At 44.4% G+C, this 23055-nt stretch overlaps 1 protein-coding gene across 2 annotated transcripts in view; it reads right to left on the minus strand.

Annotated features, from left to right (window-relative positions):
- Window positions 1-23055, minus strand: part of LOC142580196 (uncharacterized) — a 215653-nt gene that overhangs the window by 156278 nt on the left and 36320 nt on the right. The window contains exons 5-7 of one of the 2 annotated variants that reach the window (XM_075691079.1): window positions 22462-22610; window positions 17100-17186; window positions 15024-15138 (exon numbers count right to left, since the gene is read on the minus strand). In XM_075691079.1, coding sequence (XP_075547194.1) covers window positions 15024-15138; window positions 17100-17186; window positions 22462-22610 — 351 coding nt within the window. The remainder of the gene's footprint in view (window positions 1-15023; window positions 15139-17099; window positions 17187-22461; window positions 22611-23055) is intronic. The other variant, XM_075691081.1, reaches the window with a different exon arrangement.

Consider the following 23055-nt stretch of genomic DNA (forward strand, 5'->3'; position numbering starts at 1 on the left):
ATCCCTTAACGTTACACCTATCATTCTTCTTTCCATAGCTCGTTGCGTCGTCCTCAATTTGAGTAGAACCCTTTTCGTAAGCCTCCAGGTTTCTGCCCCGTAGGCGAGTACTGGTAAGACACAGCTATTATATACCTTTCTCTTGAGGGATAATGGCAACCTGCTGTTCATGATCCGAGAATGCCTGCCAAACGCACCCCAGCCCATTCTTATTCTTCTGATTATTTCCGTCTCATGATCCGGATCCGCCGTCACTACCTGCCCTAAGTAGATGTATTCCCTTACGACTTCCAGTGCCTCGCTGCCTATTGTAAATTGCTGTTCTCTTCCGAGACTGTTAAGCATTACTTTAGTTTTCTGCAGATTCATTTTTAGACCCACTCTTCTGCTTTGCCTCTCCAGGTCAGTGAGCATGCATTTGCAATTGGTCCCCTGAGTTACTAAGCAAGCATTACCAGTACTTTGCACTGGTAATGACCACCAAGTTGAATGTGGAATGTGTGAAATACCTGCTGGAAACTTCCAAATTCAAGTTTGTGCTGACACGCAAGCTTTCATCAGACCCAATAGAGTCCTTTTTTAGATGGCTACAAGGATCTGCTGGCAGTAATGATGAGACAGATGCCCAAGCTGTTCTTTCTGGGATTGAAAAGGTGCTCAGACTGGTATTATTTCAGCTTCTACAAGCAGCAATGTAGTTGACACCACAAGTCAGGCATCAGGGGCACTGCATAATGCTAGTGAATCAAGAGACAATCACTCAGGCCACTTTCCAGCAGAAGCAACAAGGTTGCTTGAAGATCGGCTGAAAAAATCAGCCAGCCTCCTTCCAACGGTAGACATGGCAGCCATCTCGATAGTAGGAGGCTACCTGGCTCGTGTCGTTAAAGAACAGATTGACAGCAGCAGCTGTATTTCGCTTGTGTCGAAGCCATCTTTTGCTCCACCAAGTGACAGTCGGATCCAGCATCAGGACAGAGGAGGGCTCCTGTACCTTTCAAGTCAACTTGTACATATGCTGCGTGCCTTGAAAATGTATGTTGAGGCGATTCTGAGCAAGAGAAGGAACCTTGCAAAGCCACTGCAAGAAGCCGTCGAGAATTCTGTATCCATACTGGCAGACTGTAGAGTTTTGAAGTGTGCTTGTCCTGAGCACCACCTGCAGCTCTTGAAGATTGTCTGCAGGAAATATTTCAGGCCGATATTCACCAATTATGTATTGTCTGTAACAGACACGAATGACATGGCGAAGACATTCTTTATGAAGCCACTCTCCCAGAAACCGCTAAAGCTTTAAATGAAGCCTGAAATATGAACTTGAACAAACCTGATGTAGTAATAAAGTTTGATGTGCGTCAGCATTTTTGCACTTCTTTCTTTTGGTGCAGTAACACTGTGCTGTGCTCGTAGGCAGTAACTGAGCTGGAAAATAAGCGCATGTTTAGCACATATAATATGACAGACCTGCATGAGGCTGAGAAAGAATTTCATAGAAACCTCGGAATAGAGGGACAACGCGCAGTTCGATTGTTTTTGCAGCTTCCATTTCTAAAAAAATTAAGTGAGCCGGATTAGCATGAATCTGGGTCAGTAAGCTGGGCAGTCAGTCATAATTTTGCAATGAGAAAAAGTGCCTTTGTTCACACAAAGGTTGCCGTGACATTAGATACCTGTTAAGTGCAACGACGTACTGCTGCTCCATGAAAAGATATGAAAGCAAGTTTAAACTAATTAATATTAGAGAACAATCAATCACAAACCAGGCATAACAGAACCTTGTAAATGTAATGCCCTCATACCTCACAATAGAACATTTTCTTTTGCATTATAAAATGCACTGCAGCTAGTGCTTCAGCAGATACGGTGCTATGCACAGTGGCCTTGATGTCGTCTGCTCCATCCAGGGCTGCTAGTTCCACCCATTGGCCAGTCCTTGAACTAGGCTCGGCGTCGCCAAACAATGGCGCTCCGCATAATTGAGCAGGCACTGAAAGTATAGAGCAGGCTATGGTCCGAATTATCGGGTGTCCGCAAAGTCGGTTGTTGACTGTACACTGGCAACTCCTTCAGCGGACATGGTGCCACAGACGATTCGTTATGATTCCTCTCCATTACTCGAGCCAGCACTACCACGACTTTTGTTCCCTTAATTTTACCTCATTTTACCTGATAGAAGCACAAATTCCACGAGTTTTCCTCTAGTATTTCCAGACAATTCAAAATCCCTGAGAATTTCTGGTTTTCCCATTTGGTAGACACCCTGGAGATCTGTGAACAAAGGTGAGCCAACAGGAAATTTCTGGAATCTTACTTCATATGCAATTCTCCTGGGCACAATAGCCTAACCTGCTGGCTAGCTGGCATGCAGTCATGATGTACTGTGCATGGTGCTTTGTTCCTCTTTCTTCCATTTTTTTTTCTCCCAGCAGCCACGATTGAGTGAGCCAACCTAGAACTATGTCGAACGCCTGGTTGCAGACACATGCACTTGAAGGAATGTGGGGTAGGTGCGTGCGGCAACTACTGTACCAAGCACTGAAATCTGGAGAAAGAATCCAACCGTCTTTTGTCCGCTTTTTAACGTTTAGTGGCGCCACATTTGACAAATGTTGGAACTGTCGTGAAACAACTTATTTTCTTTTTTTGTTCAGATGGTGCCATCATTAATATACCCCTATGAGATTTATTATTCATTGGAAATCTTTTGTTTCAAGCATTGCTTAGCAAAACTCGTGAGTGCTAGTAATTACAACACACTGTATGGCTCTACTGATGTGCAACATTCAGCGTTTACATGAAAAAGAATGTCAATTTGCATGGACCTGGCCAGTAAAAAAATGAGCTAAATTCACTGCTTCCTTGTAGATTCCTTAATAAACATAAGATCATTTTCTCTTCATAGAATTGGAGAGAAGGGCTTGGTGCTTGATGATTGAAAATTTTGAATAGTTTTGTCTCTTCCTTGGTAATGTGTGACCAAGTGTAGCCATAAATTGCCAATTTGAAGCAACAAGAACTCATGAAATGTTCATCACAACACAAAACAACTTCACATAGATGATAAGTTCGCTGTAGCGTAGAAAATCATTAAATATTATTGTTCTGCATTGAAAAGGAGAAAAAATATTCATTTATAAACTTTGATTGTTTTGCCCCTTTTGATTGCAGCCTGTACCTAATTGCTTTACACGCAATCTCTCTTCATAAAAACCTTGTACCGTTAAAACTCAATATAATGGAACCTGATTTTACGAAGTTCCTGATCTAATAAGGAAATTTACATTCCCCGGCCGGTACCCATTGGGTTCAATGTTATCCACAACCCAAATTCCCAAACCCAAAGGTAAACTCGATTTAACAAAGTTTTTCCTGAAATAAATGAATAAAAAAGTGGTGATTTCTTTCTAATTTTGATACAGACGGCTTCTTCAAGTGTGCGCTCTGAAGCTACCGCGTTAAAACATCTAGGCACCATGGTCACATCCCTAGCTTTAATTTGATGAGGCTGCAAGTCGCACCCATGCACGGAACAGCCATTTCATGGTTTATGCGACAGATGGCTGGATTAGTGGCAAATACAATGCCGTGGTAGCCTTTGCGTGTTGCTATGTTACAATTTTAGATCTCAAAGGACCTAAAAATTCCTTTCTCGATTTTACAAACATCCCGATTTAACAAAATAATTCGAGCGTGGTCATCACTTCATTAAATCGAGTTTCAACTGTATAACTTTTCATTTAAATGCACAGCAAAATTCATTTTGTTATGTTGAACAGTTTTGCAAGAAATGCAGTACAATGGAGGCTAGTAAAGCAAAAAGGACGTTTTCTGCTCACACTGTTTTGATTGCCGTCAGGTAACGCTTTAAACTAGGCAATATTAGGTGTCATTGGAAAGCGCAGAAAGCAAGCTTTCTAATGCGATATAGTTCACATTCGTCTAATGAGCACAGAAAGCACAGTACGTACGCAAACAATGACACAGCTACCGTGGGGGTTCGGGCTAACGTGCCCGGAACCGGCTAGCTAAGGTCTAAGGAGACATGTAGCTCGTTCCCAATCCATAGCGCACACAATGGGGCGCTATGGAGGGTTCACTGAACCACCGGCAAGGCACAGAGATGACTCCAGCCATTCTACAAACAAAAGGGGGTTTATTCTCTGTTATGTACAAAACGTGCGTACAATACCGGGGTCACAGCACTAGGGTGGCGGTCGCAGACTATGGGTGAAAGCTCCCGGGAAGTCTACTCTGCTTGTGTACACAGGCTCTTCCAAGCTAGGTTCGCCACACAAAGGGGGCCGCCTTGCTCAGAGTGGTGCGGGACCAAGTGGATCTACACGTCCAACAGCCAAGAGCACCGAAAGTGAATTTGCCAGGTGAAGGCGCCCGTATACCTCGGATGCTGAAGAAGAGAGGTGCCAAAGAGAGGGTGAGAGAGGCTCGTTCCTCCGGCACTGTTTGTACGCACGGCACACGGCATAATGTGAGTCCCGCGCACAAGCAGCAGGCTCCGTGTCATGCTGGCAACAGCGGCCGCGGGGAATGTATGCTATCCAAAATAACGCTGGAATGGCATGTCCCCAGCAATCACGCAGACAAATAGCCCAAGTCGCGTGTGAACTGGAGAAGGGAGTCCAAAGGGGTCCCCACACTACAAAGCGCAAGCACTGGAATCATTCTGTTGTCATACCTCTATCAAAACCAGGCAAGCAACTGATGCAACTCTGCAATATGCAACAAGCCTCACTTACTCCGATCATTTGTAAATTAATTAAAAAGATGGTTACCAAATGCTTCTCCCACGATCTTGAGGAGGCCGAGTACCTCCACCCCTTCCAAACCAGATTCTGACTGCAGTTGGGCACACAGGATAGCCTCTACCTTCTGGACACCAGCGTCCGCGAGAGGAAGTTTTGCAAAGGACGACCAGACATACTAGTAGCAGTTGATTTGAAGAAAGCTTTTGACACCGTTCGCCGTCCTGGTATGGGAAGTCAGCGTTGGGAGTTTTGAACGGTTACGCAGCGGCTCCTCATGAACATTGTGTGCATTCTTTAGTCATACAAAGAAAAAGGCCAGCGGTGGTATGCTGGGTGCTGTGCAAAAGCTGTGAAAAAAATATGAACTTGAAGGTCATTGTTAATGCTGCGTGGTTGTTAGTCTATTATTTCTTGTCAGAACTCCAAGCATGAGCAAGGGCGACATTGGACTCGATCAGGCAGACTAGGCAAGCCGAAGGAGCACAGTCACAGCATCCTCGTGTCGCAATCTCATGCCGCTTCAGAAATTTTTACAGCATCTCGGATACAATAGCCATGCGCATTAGATTTTGTTCCAAGTAAAAATAGGTTTGATTGAGAACCTATTTCTGGTACAAGAATGTATAATGCTGGCATTTTTTCGGGGACGTGAGTAATATTCGTGCCACCTGATTTTAATACCCAGTTTTTTCAATCGTGTGTGGTGTCTGTTGACTGTGCCTGGTGCCAAAAAGAAAAGGAGGCAAATGACATTGCTAATCATACAATGCCACAGCAAACACAAACAGTGAACACTTTGTTCTTACAGCAGAAACAGTGCATCGCTGCTACCTGCAACACAAATATTTGCTATGCAGCTTCTATTCCAGGTAAAATATTCACTAAAGTGAAGTGATGCGTAGATTGTTCATTTTATTAATAGCGATGTCCACAGTTAAAGAGCACCAACAAGCAAGTCTAGTATATCTGCAGTGCATGGCTACCGACGGCGCACGGCAAACCAGTTCGGCCATGCTGGCATTGCAGCCGACGATGCCGCGAATGTCAGCGCATTTTCTTCTGTGTGAAATTATTGCGAGGAGAAGGTAAATTGGCAACGGTAACAAACCCTTGTGGCTTACTACATCTGAAGCGCCATCAGCGACAGCTTCAAAGTGACCCAAAAGAAGCCTAGTGACATCAGCGGTGACCAATCAGCACCGGTGAGGCTGCCGGCGACGTTGTAGCGTAGCCGTGGCCACTTCTCTGTCGCTGAATGGCCACAGCAATGTCCACAAGAACTCGCAAAGAGGACCTCTACGTGACAGGCAGATCGTAGTGCTTTGGCAGAACAGCCGGCAGCTGGCGAGTTGCAAGGTCTCTAAAATGGATGCACCTTAATTCTACCGCCGTGGCTTTAAAGAAATCAACAACACCTTGCTTACAAAGGAGCTGTCCCTATATCCACATTGAATATGCATAAAACGAGCAAGTGAAATCCCTGAACCACTGTTCTCAGAGTTCATTTCTCTATGTCGAAAGCAATTTATTGTGTGCAATCCTCGCCCTGCTATAGTTATTTTGCATGAACGGACTCTTCCAGTAAGTTGATCCTTTTAAAACCGTACCACAACTATATATTAGTGGCGCACTTGCAGGCACTGATGCTTCTGGAATAGCTTGTTGTGAAGACATTTTAGGGAGTTTTTCACAAGTAAATTTGTCTTCAATGATCGCAGCCTCTTCAATGTTTTCAATACTCACATGCGCGCACACTGCACTAAGCCAAATGATAAAGGAAAACACGTCAAACTCACTAAGATTTTGCATTTCCACAAAATGTAAGAAACAACATGCTCCCTGCAGCCATGGGTTTGTTTGAGAGGCTAAAAGTTATAGCGCTTTCTCACTCATGGCACTGAGGCTCGCACACCCCCTGGGCGCATGCCACCTGGGCAGCACTGCTTCCCCATTATCAAAGCAGACGAAAGAACTCAAGCAGGTGCCAGAATGGTCAACTTCATTAAGGCATTCTTAAAGAACAGGACATATAAAATTCAGTTATCTCCAGGTCATTAAGCGGGGTGCTTCACCAACCCTGTAGGAGTCCCACAAGGGTCAATCATCTCCCCAACACTCTTTAACATTGTCATCGTAAGGATCGCATGAAGGTTAGATGCAGTTGAAAACCTTTGGTTTACAATGTACGTTGACTATATTACCCTGGGGAGGACGTATAGGCTCAACACAGCTGAACAAGCTACAACAGTGTAAAACACACTGGGCATAATTGATTAGGAACTGAACACTACAGGCATGAGGCCCTCGCCAAGGAAGACACACTAGAGCCCACTATATGAAAAACATGGAAGCTCTGACTTCACCCTTTACTTCAACAAACACCAGATTCACCAACCAGAAGATGGACACCTCAATATACTGGGCATCCCAATCAACAAGGATGCTATGGCAAGCCCATCAACAGTTGAAGCAGCAATGGAGACCAACTGTGCACCTTTTTGAGAGGCTAACCCACCACAGCGGAGGGGCAGGAACAGAGGTTGAGCGATGGCTTACAGTAGTTGTTTTCATCACCAAAATAAGGTATGGTCCACATTACGACCTGATGGCCGCCAACAAGCAGCTTGACAAGATACACAACATGGCTATGAGGGCAATCACTGGCCTACCAATACACGTAAAAGCAGAAGAGCTGCACAGATATTGCTGCCTCCCAACGGGAAGAACACTGATTAAGACCCACAAGAATAACCACGATGATGATGATGATGATGTGTGTGGTGTTTTGTGGCGCAAGGGCCAGGTTTGGCCAAAGAGCGCCATGACAAGTGGTAATGTTGACAATGTATTATGGATGGCGTGCCCAATGACTTCCTCATGGTAGATGTCACATGGCTGTAAAAGGGCCTAAAACCTGTAGCTGTAAGTGGCGTAGAATATATAGTTGCTAAAATAATGGTGGTGACTAGGCAGTGATGTGGGCTAAGGCAATGGGCTTTCGTTAAAACATTATGCAATAAAACAACACTGACAGCAGAGTTTCAAGAGAGCCCTTGAATGCAGGGCTGTTAGTCTTGCGCTAAAAATTGCCTGGGCAAATGATTTTCAGGGTGTCGTTTTCGGCTAAAAAATCTAAGACTATTTGCAGTTTAAAAAATGGTTCGTCACTAAGAAAAAATGTAGGATGGAGAGGTATATTTTCCCGATATGCAGAAGGGAAATACTTTTTCCTCTCTGTTTCTATTGCAGGACACTGGATAAGAACATGGAGGACTGTCAGGCTATCGCCGTACCTACTACAAGTAGGAGGATCTCCGCCAGTCAAGAGGTATGAGTGAGTACTGTAAGTGTGTCCTATTCTTAATCGGCAAAGAAGTACTTCCTTGTACCATGCTGTTTTGTCACTTATCCAAGTCCACAATCTAGGTTTTATAATATGTAACTTATTCAATGTTTGTGTATCCCATTCTGCTTTCCAATGATTCCTCAATTTATGGCGCAGAAAGGGCTTTAGGTCTGTGGCAGGAATGGGGATATTTCCATCTGTGTCGCTAAAACTCACTGATGCAGCGTTTTCGTCAGCAGCTACGTTGCCTTTTATACCTTTATGGCAAGGTACCCAGCATAGGATAATCGCTTGGTTGCACATATATGTGGAGCATAACAAGCTACATACAGTTCATTAAAAACCGAATTCTTATGCTTTTGTAAGCTAATCACGGCTCTCACTACACTTGATGAGCCTGTGAAGAGAATAGCCTTAGCGATATTTGTTAGCCGTATGTGTTGAATGGCGTATGCTTCCGCTGTAAAGATACTGGTGTGTGGGTTTAGTGGTCCAGATGTTGAAAGTGAGGGTCCCAGAGCTGCGTAAGCAACACCAGCTGGAGACTTCGAAGCATCTGTGTAAAATTCATCACATGAGTACTTCTCCTGGAGTTCCAGAAAATGCGAATATATATGTGCCTCCGGGGCTCGTTTCGATATTTCTAAGAAAGAGATGTCACAATAGATAGCCTGCCACTCCCAAGGCGGTGGAAGCCGTGTAGGAGCCATTAGGACATTGTGTAAAAGAGGGACCTCTGTTTTTTCTGAGAGTGCTTCCAAACCGGAGGGACAGAGGAGGCCTAGTGGCTGGGCAGTTACAAAACGGCCTAGCAGTGGACAAGTCACATATAGTAGAATGAAATGACCATTAGTTTGATTCGACGTAGAGGCTTTACACAGGGCTAATCCTAAAGGCGCCTGCAGCAAGGCGGATACCTAAGTAGTAAATAGGATCTAGCATTTTTAGAGCACTAGGTCCGGCAGAATTATAGATTATTGCTCCGTAGTCAAGGCGTGTTAATATTAGACTTTTGTACAGCTTTAAAAGGCACCACCTGTCGCTTCCCCAAGATATACGTGACAAGAGCTTCAGCAGGTTCATAGACTTGAGGCACTTTGATTGCAGATACTTCAGGTGTGGTACAAAAGTCAGCTTACTGTCTAAAAGGATTCCTAGAAATTTGTGTTCATGGCTCACAGATAGCCGTTCTCCATTTAGATCTATTGCGGGGTCCGCCAGTATGCCTCTCTTATTAGAAAACAGGATGCATGTACTTTTTTTGTGGGTTTAGCTTGAAACCGTTTTGGTCCGCCCACTTAGATTATTTATGCAAAGCTGTACTTGTCGCTAGCAGATACTTAGGTTACATGATTCGAAACCTATCTGGATGTCATCTACATATACAGAATAAAACATAGTATTTGGTATGGCAGTCTGGATCGAGTTCATTTTGACAATAAAAAGAGTGCAGCTCAGCACACCACCATGTGGAACACCAGCCTCTTGCGTAAATGGACGATGCAGAGCGTTACCAACTCTAACACGGAACGTGCGATTGAAGAGGTAACTCTGAATCCCGTTCAGCAAGTTGCCTCGAACTTCCATTTCAGACAGGTCATGGAGGATTCCAAAGCGCCAGGTTGTGTTGTATGCCTTCTCCATATCTAAAAATACTGACAGGAAAAACTGTTTGTGGACAAAGGCATTGCGGATATTTGTCTCGATGCGGAAAAGGTGATCTGTTGTGGATCTACCCTCCCTAAAACCGCACTGAAAGGGATCGAGTATCTTGCTGCTTTCGAGATAATGGATGAGGCGACGGTTAATCGTTTTCTCAAATAATTTGCATAGACAACTTGTCAGAGCTATAGGCCTATAACTGTTGGGTGAGGAAGGGTCCTTGCCCTCTTTGAGAATAGGGATTACGATTGCTTCTTTCCAGACAGAAGGAATGTAGCCGGCAGAGAACATGGAATTGAAGAGTGACAGTAGTGTTTTTTGGGTTTCAGGGTGTAAGTGTCTGATCATCTCATACATAATTCTGTCACTTCCTGGAGCGGACTTGTTGCAACAGTTCAGTGAGGCCTGGAACTCAGCCATTCCAAATGGACGATTGTATGCCTCATTGGATGTGCCTTTCCGACTCAAATGCAGCTGTTCTGCATTTGAAGCTAGTCGCTGGTATTTTAGGAATGTATCTGTATAATGAGATGTACTGGGAATGTGCTCGAAATGCGCTCCTAGACAATCAGCTTGGTCCTCAAGAGTGTCTGCTTGTGTGTTTACTAATGGTAGAGGGTGAGTTTCGTGGCCTTTTAATTTGTTTACCCTGTTCCAGGCTTTTCTTTCGTCTGTATAAGAATTAATGTCGGAAATATATTTTTGCCAGCTATCCCTTTTGGCACGGCGGCGCGTTCTTCTGCCTTCTGATTTTATTTTCTTAAAGCTGATAAGGTTTTCGATAGTCGGAGAGTCACGGAGCTGATTCCAAGCCTTATTCTGTTTCTTTCGTGCTTCCTTACATTCATCGTTCCACCAGGGAACACGTCGTTTATTAGGCGATGCATTTGTTTGCGGGATACATATTGACGCTACGTCGAGAATAAATGCGGTTAAATATGACAGTGCATCGTCAATACTAAGCGTACAAATATCATCCCAGGTCATATATGTCAGCTCTCCATATCGCTGCCAGTTCGCTGAGTCAACTTCCCACTGGGGTACATGTGAAGAACATTCGTCCCGTTTCCTTAATTTTAAAACAATCGGGAAATGATCACTCCCGTATGGGTCCTTATGTACTTTCCACTCCAAGTACGGCACGACTGTACTTAAAACAATGGATAAATCTATAGATGAAAATGTCTGGTGCACAACGCGGTAAAAAGTTGGCTCCTTCTTATTTAGCAAGCATGCACCCGTACTGAAGAGGAAGTTTTCAATCAGACGCCCTCTGGCATCACACCTAGAGTCGCCCCACAAGGTATGATGGGTATTTAAGTCTCCAACGACAATGTAGGGTTCCGGAAGTTGCGCAATAACGCTTTCAAATTCAGTTTTGGAGAGTTGACAGTTGGGAGGAATGTATAAGAATTCAATTGTCAGCAGCTTACTAAAAAGCACTGCTCTTACTGCAACTGCCTCTAGGGGCGTTTTAAGCTGTAACTGCCGGCAAGCAACACTCTTATCTACTATTACTGCCACACCGCCCGACGAGGCAAGGGCCTCGTTGTGGTCTTTTCGGAAAATGGCATACAGTCGGAGGAAGTTTGTTTGTGAAGGTTTAAGAAGTGTTTCTTGGACACACAGCACCTTTGGGGTGTACCTATATAAAAGTTCCTTGATGTCGTCTAGGTTGTGGAGTAAACCCCTCACATTCCACTGTAATATCTGTGTATGTATGTATGTTTTGTGCTGTGTCTCTAAGAGATAGAGATTAGATTAGCTCACGAGGCCTTTCCAGGCCCAGTGATACAGAATTTTTCTTTCTTCCCGGCGCACTCGAGAGAGCTGCACCGTTGCTTGGGCGTCTGAGACGCCGGAGTTGTATTTGTTGTGTCCATCACCTCGTCTGAGGTGGTAGATACTGCCCGCGGAGCGGGGATTTTCGCGGGAGTGGTGGGCCGATCTGCACGAGCAGTGGCCCTGGGTTTAACAGGCCCGAGGGTCTGCTGTTCCTCCTTTGCGGGAGCTGGAACAGCGCTGGCTGTTCCGGCCGGGGGGGGGGGGGGGGGGGGGGCTGATGGCGTGTGACTTGGGCGGCCGCCGAGTAATGTAGCACTGCCCCCCGGCGCGCCACACCGGTGTAGGACGGACTAGATTGGTTCATCGAGAAGCGCTTTCGCGCCTCTTGGAAGGAAAGGTTCAGTTTGATTTTGATTTCGATGATTTGTTTTTCTTTTTCCCAGGGTGGGCAAGAACGAGAGTACGCTGGGTGATCCCCGTCACAGTTAGCACAATGGGTGGTGGAAGTGCAAGTGTAAGATGAGTGCTCGTTTGATGCACATTTTGCACAAGTAGTGCGCCCTCGGCAGCTTTGTGAACCGTGCCCGAACCGCTGACACTTGAAGCATCGGCATGGGTTAGGAATGTATGGCCTTACACAGAGTTTGCAGTATCCTGTTTCTATTGAGTCTGGTAAATTGCTAGTTCCAAAAGTTAAGATTACGTGTTCTGAGGGGATTTCCTTGCCGTCTCACCTAATCGTTATTCTCTGGACCTTTATTACATTTTATTCTTGCCATCCCTCAAGTAGCTCACTTTCACTGAGATCGAGCAGGTCATCTTCAGAGACGACACTGCGGACAGTGTTCAAAGATCTGTGTGGGCCTACTGAAACTGGAATATCTCCAAAAGCAATTAGTTTTGACAATTTACTGTACTGTGTCTTGTCACGAAGTTCAAGCAGGAGATCGCCGCTTCCCATTTTAGTTACTTTGTAGCCTGGGCCGATGGAGTTTGCCAATGATTTTGCCACAACAAAAGGAGATATTATTTGGACTGTCTTGCTTTCATGTTGACTGTGAATAACATGGTATTTTGGGAATGTATCTTTCTGACTCATGAAGAAGTTGAAGGAATCTTTGGTGCGCCCCTCTTGAAGGACCGATCAGGGAGTGGAGGGAAAGTTGATTGCATAAGTAATAATAATATATTCGGCAGGGATGGCCGCCACCCACCATGGAGCCCAACCAGGGGACGACACAGGACGAGAAGTATTCAGTTCTGTGCATGCCAGCGGTACATCCCCACTATAACCAAATACCTATACCCGAGGCTGGGCATAATGCACAAGGTTAATCCTTGCCGCCAGGAAATACGGAAGTAATAAGAAGTAAAGAGAAGACAGGAAAGAGGAAAAGGTGAGAGAGAAAGACGAAGATGGAGAGGAGGACAGGAAAAGGCGACTACCGATTTCCCCCAGGTGGGTCAGCCTGGAGGTGCCGTCTATGTGAAGCAGAGGCCAAAGAGGTGTGCCAGGGGGCCTTAAAGGTCCAAACACCCAGCATTGGCTCAACCCCCAGAATCCCCCTTTCCCCAGACACGGCTAAGCCGCGCACAGCTACACGCGGGAGGGGCCAACCCTCGTGTGCTCGGGTACGTGGTGTCGCAACACACCAAACGGCTGCTGACGCAGACGCCCCTGCGGGGAAGAATAACCACGAATTGAGGCTGAGGAACACATTGAACTGTCAGCGACTACCATCTAGATTGCATAGCACGAACCTGCACTTGCCAGAGCTGGACCAGCTCCCTCTACCCTGGAATGAAATAAGGGTTACACAACCCAGACAAAACACCAAAGGCGAAGGCAGGGCACACCGACACCAAAGAGTACTAGATGCCCAAAAAAAGCACCAAGGAACAAAAATATACACTGACACTACCTTACGATACGATGAAAGTTCAGGCAAAATGTATGCAGCTACCACTTGTTACACAGCAAACAGGCAAGCACGTGCCACGACTCACAGCAGCTATGCTCACTGGACAGCCACAGAACTTGAACTACAAGCCATCGAAAAAGCCATTCAACTCTGTGATGGGCCCACAGAAGCCACAGTTCCTATCTACACCGACAGTCAAGAGGCCCTCAAGCAACTGAACTCCAGATCCTACACGACTACCATGACGCACCACATTGAACAAGCCTGCTGCCACCTGCAAAATAATAGACGTGTATGCATTCTCGTACACTGGACACCAGGCCACAACATGAGGGGAGCGTGGAACAGGGCAGTCTGTGAGGCTGCAGACAAGAAAAAGAGAGAACTGCCATCATAGCCTTGAAGTGAGCCCACCATTGCTGGACCACACCTATGGCTCCCCATCATTTGTCCCTGTACCAGACCACAAGATTGCCCGACTGAAGCACATCAAGAAGGCTCTACTACAGGAGTTCCCCCACCCCCCCATTCCCAGCATCCTTCCTCCCATTCCCACTCGTCTTTCCAGAGCAGCCCAGGTTCTTATCCACAAGGCAAGAGCTAAGGCATCCATTACACCAGATGTTCAGAGCACATGGAGAGGGACACAAGTGGGATGCCCCAACTGTACTGCAATCAATGTCGACCTCAAAGATGTGATCTGGTCCTGCCCTGCCATAGCCAGCCTCATAGACAAGCACAACCGACCACTAAAGGTGGCATCATACATCCACTGGGTCGCATCGCAACGAGATGTCACCAGAAGAATTAATGGTGTGCTTTCCCTCACTAAGGAGACGGGCATCCTTCCTTTCAACTGATCCCTTACCCCCCTCTTAGGCCACAAGCCATCCTTTCTAATAAAAGTTTCAATCAATCAATCAATGGTTTTCACAATCAGTGGGCGGGCAGGACGCACTGCGCGGTAATGGCAGCAGATACAAACCTGCATAGGCAAACTTTTCACCCGTCTCAGCATCATTAAAAACTATCATTGTTGCTAAGAGGGACTTAGCAACGCAAAAGTCAAGCTAGTCCACATAGAAAACGCCCTACAGAAGGGAGAATTTTTATTGTTGTGTCTGACATGCGGTCATAACATATTGTTATATACACTCTCTTTTTCTCATAGCCCTAATGCATAAGTTGATTTACTTAATTTGAACCCTTGTTATAATCGATATATTGTTATACGCAGAATCATTATAAGTGGACTGCACGTTACATAGAAAGGGATAAAAGTGCCAACGATTAAGTTTCAGAAATAAAGGTTTCAGAGCATCCAGTCTCAGTCTTTGTTGAACAACACACATAGGACCTGCTGGACAAACAGACAATGATGACAACAACAAATAGCAAGAATTTATTTCCAACTATTATTTCACTTTGCTTGTAAGGACCACAGAACACAAATGGGGAAACTACAACTATAGTTTACGTTACCTTCAACTGTTAGGTGTTAATCCTAGCTTTAATTATTGCAAATATAAAGAAACAGTCACCTACCCAAGAGGCTTATTTTGTATTCTTCGCTCTCCCTGGTATGTGCTTCCATTAGCCTGCGAAGCCACTGTGTAGGTGTTTCGTTGTTATCAGTTGTTTGCACAAAGTCTTGTACAACCTGTCCCATCCAAGATAAAAGAAAACAGGGAATTTGACTAGAAGGTACGCAATGCGGCAACCAAATGATCATTAAACGTTCAATGGGCTGATTGCATTATCACAGAAAGGAGAGCTTGTAGACCACTTTCCATATTGAACCTTTATTTCGTTGATTCTAGGCACTTTTCTTTTTAAGGTCCCACAAATATTTGAGTTTGAGAATGAGGCTATTCCTCAGAATTTAACACCCAACAAATTCACAGAGCAACAAACCACATGCAAAACCAGGCAAGCAGACCTCCCCACATAGCTTAGATGCTTCCAGTAAAATGGGGGACCTTTTGCTCAAAGAAGGGTGTAAGTTGGGGCTCATACGCTGACAGAAATAACAAGAGAACAACATGACTGATCACATTTCTTGCCTTGCAACTATTAGGAGAGTGAGCACCGCCTCTGGAAAGAAGCCTGCTTGCAGAGTTTTGTCATCAATGCACATGCGTTTGTGTTGCTTCAGAACAGAAAGTGTACTTGAACAGAGAAAATTAGCGTATTTCATGTTCATGCACTACCAATTTGACGGTTTGAAAGTTATGCATATTTAGCAGTTCTTGACGGATTTATAACAAGGGCTCAATTAATTGAACAACTGAGTTGAATATATACATATATATCATGGGGACATCGGCCACATGGCAGCACAGCGGTGCCGCCATCATCATGATCGGAGCGGGGCTCATGCGCCCGGGCCACGTGCAGCGAGCCTGGCACAGGGAGCAACGATCAGTAAGCTGGATCTCAGTTGGTCTGGGCTCCGGACACTAAAGGTTGTCCTTTGTATGTCTCCTGCACTCTGTGTCGTCTCTGAGAGCCTCAGCTGACCACTGGCTCTAAAGCCACGGCCCTAAGCCCCCATTAGGCACCCAACGTTGGGTGCCAATGTGGGAATGGCGCAGTCCCTCTGTCCCCGCCAGCAGGTCCCAGTCCTGGCCAGCCGCGCCCAAAACCGAAACCGGAAGATGTCAATCCCATGCGCTTGGTGCACTACAGTCAATTCAGCAATTGGGCTCTATGGGAGTGTCCGCTCTTGTTGAACGTCTTTCTCTATGAGCGCCCAGCCGAGCCTCGAACCAGCGCTCGCGCTCACAAGTCACATTGTCCTCCACTTCTTCGACTGCTAGCTCTGATGCCGGAGTTCCCGTAACACACACACACACACAAATGTCCTACATGCGCACAGACATTATATGCTTAAGTACAACATCTTGAGAGGCTAGTTAGTACATTTTAACAATTGCTTATGAATTGTTCAAGCTGGGAAAAAGGACATCACACAAGAAGGGACTTTCATGTTCCTCCTTATATGTTCTCTCTTTTCTTGGCTTGGGCAATTAGTAAACAATAGTTAAAATTTTATGCAGTAGAATCTTTATTATATAGTTGCAGTTATCTTTTAATGCTACCTCGACTTGTACAATGGACAAGCTCATAAACATGAAAAAAAAATGTGCAGTTATATTTATAAATATATAGACATATTATAAAGCCAGTTTAACTCTATTGAAGTGATCTAGTTTTTGCACCATTATGGCAAATAACAAGATTCATGTAATATATGTGCTATGCTCTGCAATTGAAACGAGATACTCTAAACATGTGGCTGCTGGCTCTTTTTTTGCGCCACCGTTGAGCGGTGAAGACGCCAAGCTGATTATTTGTGATATATATAATAAAAAGTGAGAGCCTTCATAACAGATTGTAACTGTATCTGGTCTGACAGCAACCCCCCAGCACTCTCTGGTGGTGCAAACAGCATTGGCCGCCATGCGATCCGAGCATCGCATTTCAATTGCTCAGCACCGTATATATGTTCGTTCACATAAATATATTTATTTCATTAAGACATGTATAAAAAAAATTGCATGTATGTTTCAAAAGACAAAAGAACCCACTATAGAGTAAAGACAATTTCCGGACACATACCCACAACAAAGGAGGAAAGCTTAGCAGGTCATGAACAAACTCTCCATTCCACTTGGCTCGAGACAGCTGTGATCTTAAAGCAAAAAGCTGTTAAAAGAGTACAAAGGTAAATGTAGATTCATGTTCTACTGTGTAGCTAACAAAATAAAACTTTACTGCCTCTCCTATAAAATGAAAAGGAACTGAAAGACGATATAATAAACACATACATGGGGCAGTTGATAACCTGTTCATGGAAATCTCTAACAATTTGAGAACTGCACTCATCTACTCTTATGATGCATAGAAGCAATGGCTGCTACAGTGACTGTGTCAAATCAACCAGAACAAAATTATGGGCCCTCTCTGCTCAGGCAAAGTGTACCAAAACACTGCACATTGCCATGAAGCCTCGGTTGCTAGGTGCCGATTTCTGATGACCTTGCACAGCAACCAAATGTTCTATCCAAAGGAACTTTTTATTTTTGTCGCACCCTAATCACCTTCCACCTTCCCACAGTTGTGCTCTTCTGTGCTTTTCGTCTTCACTCCAGTAATTATTGTTTACTCATGATAATGCAAACAATAAACATTCTTCATAAAAGAGTCCTTGACTGCTGTGGGACTTGATAAAGCATGCACCCATTAATATTTCCCATATTTATCTCACAATAAGCTCTTGACCTTCAATGTAGCTGAATGTGCTAGCAGACTCCCACTCAAGAGGATAGCAGTAGAAACTGAACCTGGAAATGTTCAGCACAAGAACCACATAGAGTGAAGCTTAGTGGGGGGCTCTCTGCAGAATAAGCCAGATGTTACTGGGGGGGGTGGTGGGGGGGGGGTCACAGTACTTAGGAAGGTTAGAACTGGTGTGCCATTCACAGTAAATTTTTTATTCTGCCAGTACCAACATAAAGAGCCAAAACTTGGAGGACAACAAGAAGCTTGAAACGAAGCTAAGAGCTGCGCAACAAGCAACAAAACAGAAAATGATATGCATAACATTAGGAGATATGAAGCATTATGCGAGTAGCTGATATTCTAGTTGAGATTAAGAACAAGTAGAATGTCATGCGATGCAATAAACAGATAAAAAGCAATCTGTTAGGCTGCTAGAATGGGTGCCAAGGTAAGGACAATGCAGTCACCATTGGTAGAGGATTACATGCATTGAAGAGATCAGGAAGCCAGAGGCCTAGGATGGAGTTTGCAGGATGGGGGTAACTGGACAATACTGGGCGAGGCCTTTGTCCTGCAGTGGGTAGAAGGCAGATGAGTGCAAACACATCTGTTAAAATGCATGATCTCTGCTGAGGAATTGATCCACTTGAGTCTCAATGCTGGTCCCGTGCCCCTGCTGCTTCCACTCTAAGGCCAGAAATTAAACAAACTTGCGGGGTTAAATGCCTCAAAGCAACCTCCAAGCTGTGATAGATACTGCAGCAGGAGCTCCAGATTAATTTCAACCACCCGACATTTTTTAACATGCATCCATGGTTCAATAGGATTGCCACTGCTGAGAATTTAACCCGCAACCTAATGCTTAGCAGATCAGAGCCAGCCCTTGAGCCACTGCAGCGGGTGTAGGGCCACAAACTCAGGACCCTGTGAGAGCACACTCATGCATCACCTCCATAAGCTGAATGCAGCCAGCTGCTGGGCTCCAGTATCTCTATGCCGATATCAGTAAAATATGCATAGTAGGTGCGCCATTGCCTGGCCGTCAGCAAAAATCTGGAGTCGAATCGATCACTTTAACTGATAGTTTTCTTACACATCAAACACGTATGTTGAACGTCTACTAGCAATGCCATGCACCATCTGACAGCGCTACTGAGCTTCAGCTTAGCATATATTGCTTTTATTGATCAGCATTTAGACAGCGTATGTACAAATTACGAACAATCTTTCCCGTCGTGTGGGGTTTTACCTTTTGCAAAAGCACGCAGTCAACTTCCAACCAATTTTCGGCCGAAACTTAACTAGCAGCTTAATTTCTTACATATTAAAGACAGCCTGTGAAAGTGCCCTCATTCACTACTGTACAATATTACTGTACAAAGAAGCACCCTGCGGTGCTTCTTTGAAGTTTCACATAAGAATTTTCAAAAGCAGTTTGAGCAATTATTACTGCTTTACATCCATACAAAACACTGATGATCAGGCTATAACTTTATGTATCACGGTATACGCTGTGACTGGTACTACATCTTGAAATAAAACATTAAAACATAAAAGAATGAAAAATGAGCACATTTCTAGTGGTAAGCAAAGAGTTAAGGGCACAGGACAGGGTGTTATGGACAGTCAACAGTATGTACGGCAATGCATACAGCATTAGTACCACTAGCTTGTGCAGAGAGGGCCCTCTATTTTGTTCCTGTGGGCCTTGCATAGTGAGAGCATGGTGGCCACTGCCTCTACAGATCATGAGAATAGACTAAGATGGCTTCTGAGGGTCACAGAAGCCAGAAAAGAAAGGCTACCACCTGCCCACTCGGTGTCGTTTCAAGCAGGCCTTCTGATAAAAGTGCAAAGTTTGCCCACCTTGACTAATAAATGTTTCCTTTCATGATTATTTCCCTTAAATTGCCTATATATGGGCTTTATATAAGGGGAAGCGAATAACACACAGCACTGAACATTGCTTGTTCCAAAGCCTAATTGACACTTGCAATGGAGCAAATTAAGAAAGATGCATAATCACTAGCACTAGTTTGCATACATTGTCTATTTGTGGAGATATATGCATGTGATTCAGCTTTACAGTATAGTGTTGCATTTGTTCTATAAGTAGCAGCGCAGCCTGTGCTAATTTACCAGTGCAGCATGAGCTCTTTGTTGTAGTAAGGGGCGAACAGAGAGACTTAGTTTAAAGCTGTGATACTGCTGCCATGATTGAAGTTTCCCAGAATAAACGAAGCAGTTTTGTTTTATACCTGTAGGTATAATGTATGCTCACAGTATTGAAAGTATCCAAACGGCACAGATGCCTGATAGAGACACCAGCACTATGTTCAGGTAGACATCTGCCATCATGCAGGGTTCGTACAGAACATTAGACTCAAAATACCAGGACAATTGACGAGTTTCAAGGATGACAAAGGGCAAATTTCAAGGAGGGGGAAACAAACCTTTTAGTACGCATACACTGGAAAATAGTGAAATCTCATTCTCCTTGGATATCACAATTATTCAGCTTGGCCTCTTCACCGCTCAGTCGTGCCACAAAAAAGGGCCAGCAGCCATGTGTTGCTGAATACGACACACACATAAAGCTCTTCAAGTGGCTTTTTACATTGTAATGATGTCGAGGGCTATCTTATTTTTCAAGGTCAGATCGGTCACGAAATGAAAACCACAGTGAAAATCAAAATTGTTTTATTTGGAATATCTATATACACTTTCCAGCTACTTCTCTAAATAGCTGCTCTCAGATTGAGACATTTGCCATAGCGTGGTACCAGCTTTCCTATACCCTCGTCATAGAAGGCCACCAGCGGTGCTTCCAGTCAATTCTGTACACAGGTCTACCGCTCGTCTGAGTCAAACTCCTGCCCTCCTAGCCAGCGTTTCCTGTAGGCAAAGAGATGGTAATCAGAGGGAGCCAAGTTCAGGCTGTACGGTGGGTGATCAAACACTTCCAGCTGCAGGAACTTCTTTGTTGCAGCTGCACTGTGCGGCTGCGCATTGTCATGAAAAAAGACAATGCCTGATGACAACATTCCTCTTCGCTTGTTCTGAATTGCCCTTCATAGACGCTCAAGAGACATGCTGTACAAGGCTGCAGTGATGGTCGTGTAACATTCCATGAATTCCCCCAAGAGAACACCACTGCTGTCCCAGAACACAGTAGCCATACATTTTCTGGTGGAGAAGGTTCACTTGAACTTCTTTGCTTTCCGGGAATTAGAATGTATCCACTGCTTGGATTGCTCTTTTGTTTCTTCAGTTTCGAAACAGACTCAAGTCTCATCCCCTGTGACGGTTTTCTTCAAAAAATCATCTCCTTCATCATGGTAGCACTGGAGAAACGTTAAGGCTGCGCCCATTTGCTGTGTTTTGTGATGGTCGATCAGCATCTTGGGAACCCACCTCACACAGAGTTCGCAATACTGGAGTCTCTCACTCACGATGGTATTGAGAGCTGATCATGAGATTTCAGGAAACGATCAACTCAACACACAATTTGCGAAGCGATGATTTTCTTGAATCGCCTGATCCACTCGCTGAACAAGATTATCGGTTACCACTCGCTTCCTTCCTTGCCCACCTACATCATGAATGTCTGTGTGTCCTGCTTTAAAGTTCCTGCACCATTGCCACACTCTGCTGTCATTCATCAAAATTGTACCATATACGTTAGTCATTCGTCGATGCATTTCGGCTGCATTGCACCCCTTAACATGCAGAAATCTAATGACAGCACGCACTTCACACTTAGTGGGAGAGACTATTGTTCAAGGTGTGTTTACGTGCTCACTGCACGCTAAGAATTGATAACTGCGACCTCACGCGATCGACAGGCATGCTAGAGAAACTGCGCAACATATTTGTGCACAGGGTCATCAGATTTTCACTGTGGTTTTCATTTTGCGACCAATCGGACTATGAAAAAAAAAATTTCCCTTGTAGCTTCTAGCATGGTTAGTAGTGTCCTGCTTCAGCCGAATATACCTGTCACAGTGAAGACCAAATGCTGAAAAAAATTTTTTGCCAGACATTTCTAGCGCTTACGTCTTAGAAATGGAGCCATGATGGCTGTGGTGTGAACCAACTAGAAAAAAAATGAATACAGTGGTAAGGTTCAGCTGCCTGATCTGGCTTTGTCTAGCTCCACGACCACAATGGTAATTTAAACATGCCTGTCGTTCGTGGTTGTGAACACGCCACATTGCATCGCTTAACAACCCTCTGGAAAGAAAATATCTAGGATTGTTTCCCAATAGACAGTGTCCATGGCATAGCCTCAATGTGGAGTTTGTTGCTTTGACTATTCAAAAGTCGCCCTTAACCCCAGTGTTCAAGGAATTCAAGGAGCACATTTATTTTCAAGGAGTTCTAAGGCCCCTTGAACCTCTTTTTCCAAATTCAACGGTATTCAAGGATTTCAAAAAGCTGTATGAACCCTGCACACGTCAGCTTCCTCTGATGCCATCCTTGTCTACAAATGTGATAGCTTTCTGATTACTTAATCATAATGGAATGTTATAACTTGACACTCCATGGTGCTGGAACCAATAAATTTGTAAATGGGACAACTCAAAGACCTTGAGCTCATGACACCCAAGACAAATAGAAGCACAGCTTAAATATTAGTCAAATTTCAGGATGCCACTAAAATCTTCCTTTTTTTTTAAACAAAGCAGCAATGCCTTACCTGTGTACGCCTGGACAAGAGCTCCAGGTAATCTATTTCAGACTGGTCAATGATCTTGACAGAGTTATAGATGAGATGTGAACTGATCAGAGTAGCAATAGCAAATATCTTGGCATCATAGTTTTCAGAGACATTAGTGGCTGCAAAACCTGAAAAATCAGTTTGAAGAATGCTCATTATAGCATTCAATGAACGAACACACAGAAAGACAGAGAGGCAAATGGTGGTGCCACTCACAACTAAAAGGCTTTTTACGAAAACATATATACACACAACAACAAATACTTAACTCATACTAACAATATACACATCTTTCATCACATTAAAGCCTTTTATTAGCAAGTAGAGACTCCGCTGGCCTCTGTCTACCCTTGTTGAGTTGATCACTATAATGAACATATTACCAACTAGTTAAACTTGCTGGGGTACTTGAATACAGTAAAATTAAACTAAACAAACAAGAATACAGTCAACAACAGATTTTATGGATGTCAGATTTTTTGCATATGCCTGGAAATTTGGAAGCTTTCGTCAAGCTGCCATGTACTCCCCGTACAGTCAACGTACAAGAACATCTGAAATATTTGAAAAAAA

The sequence above is a fragment of the Dermacentor variabilis genome, chromosome 1 (assembly GCF_050947875.1).
Source record: "Dermacentor variabilis isolate Ectoservices chromosome 1, ASM5094787v1, whole genome shotgun sequence".
Classification (NCBI taxonomy): Eukaryota; Metazoa; Arthropoda; class Arachnida; order Ixodida; family Ixodidae; genus Dermacentor; species Dermacentor variabilis.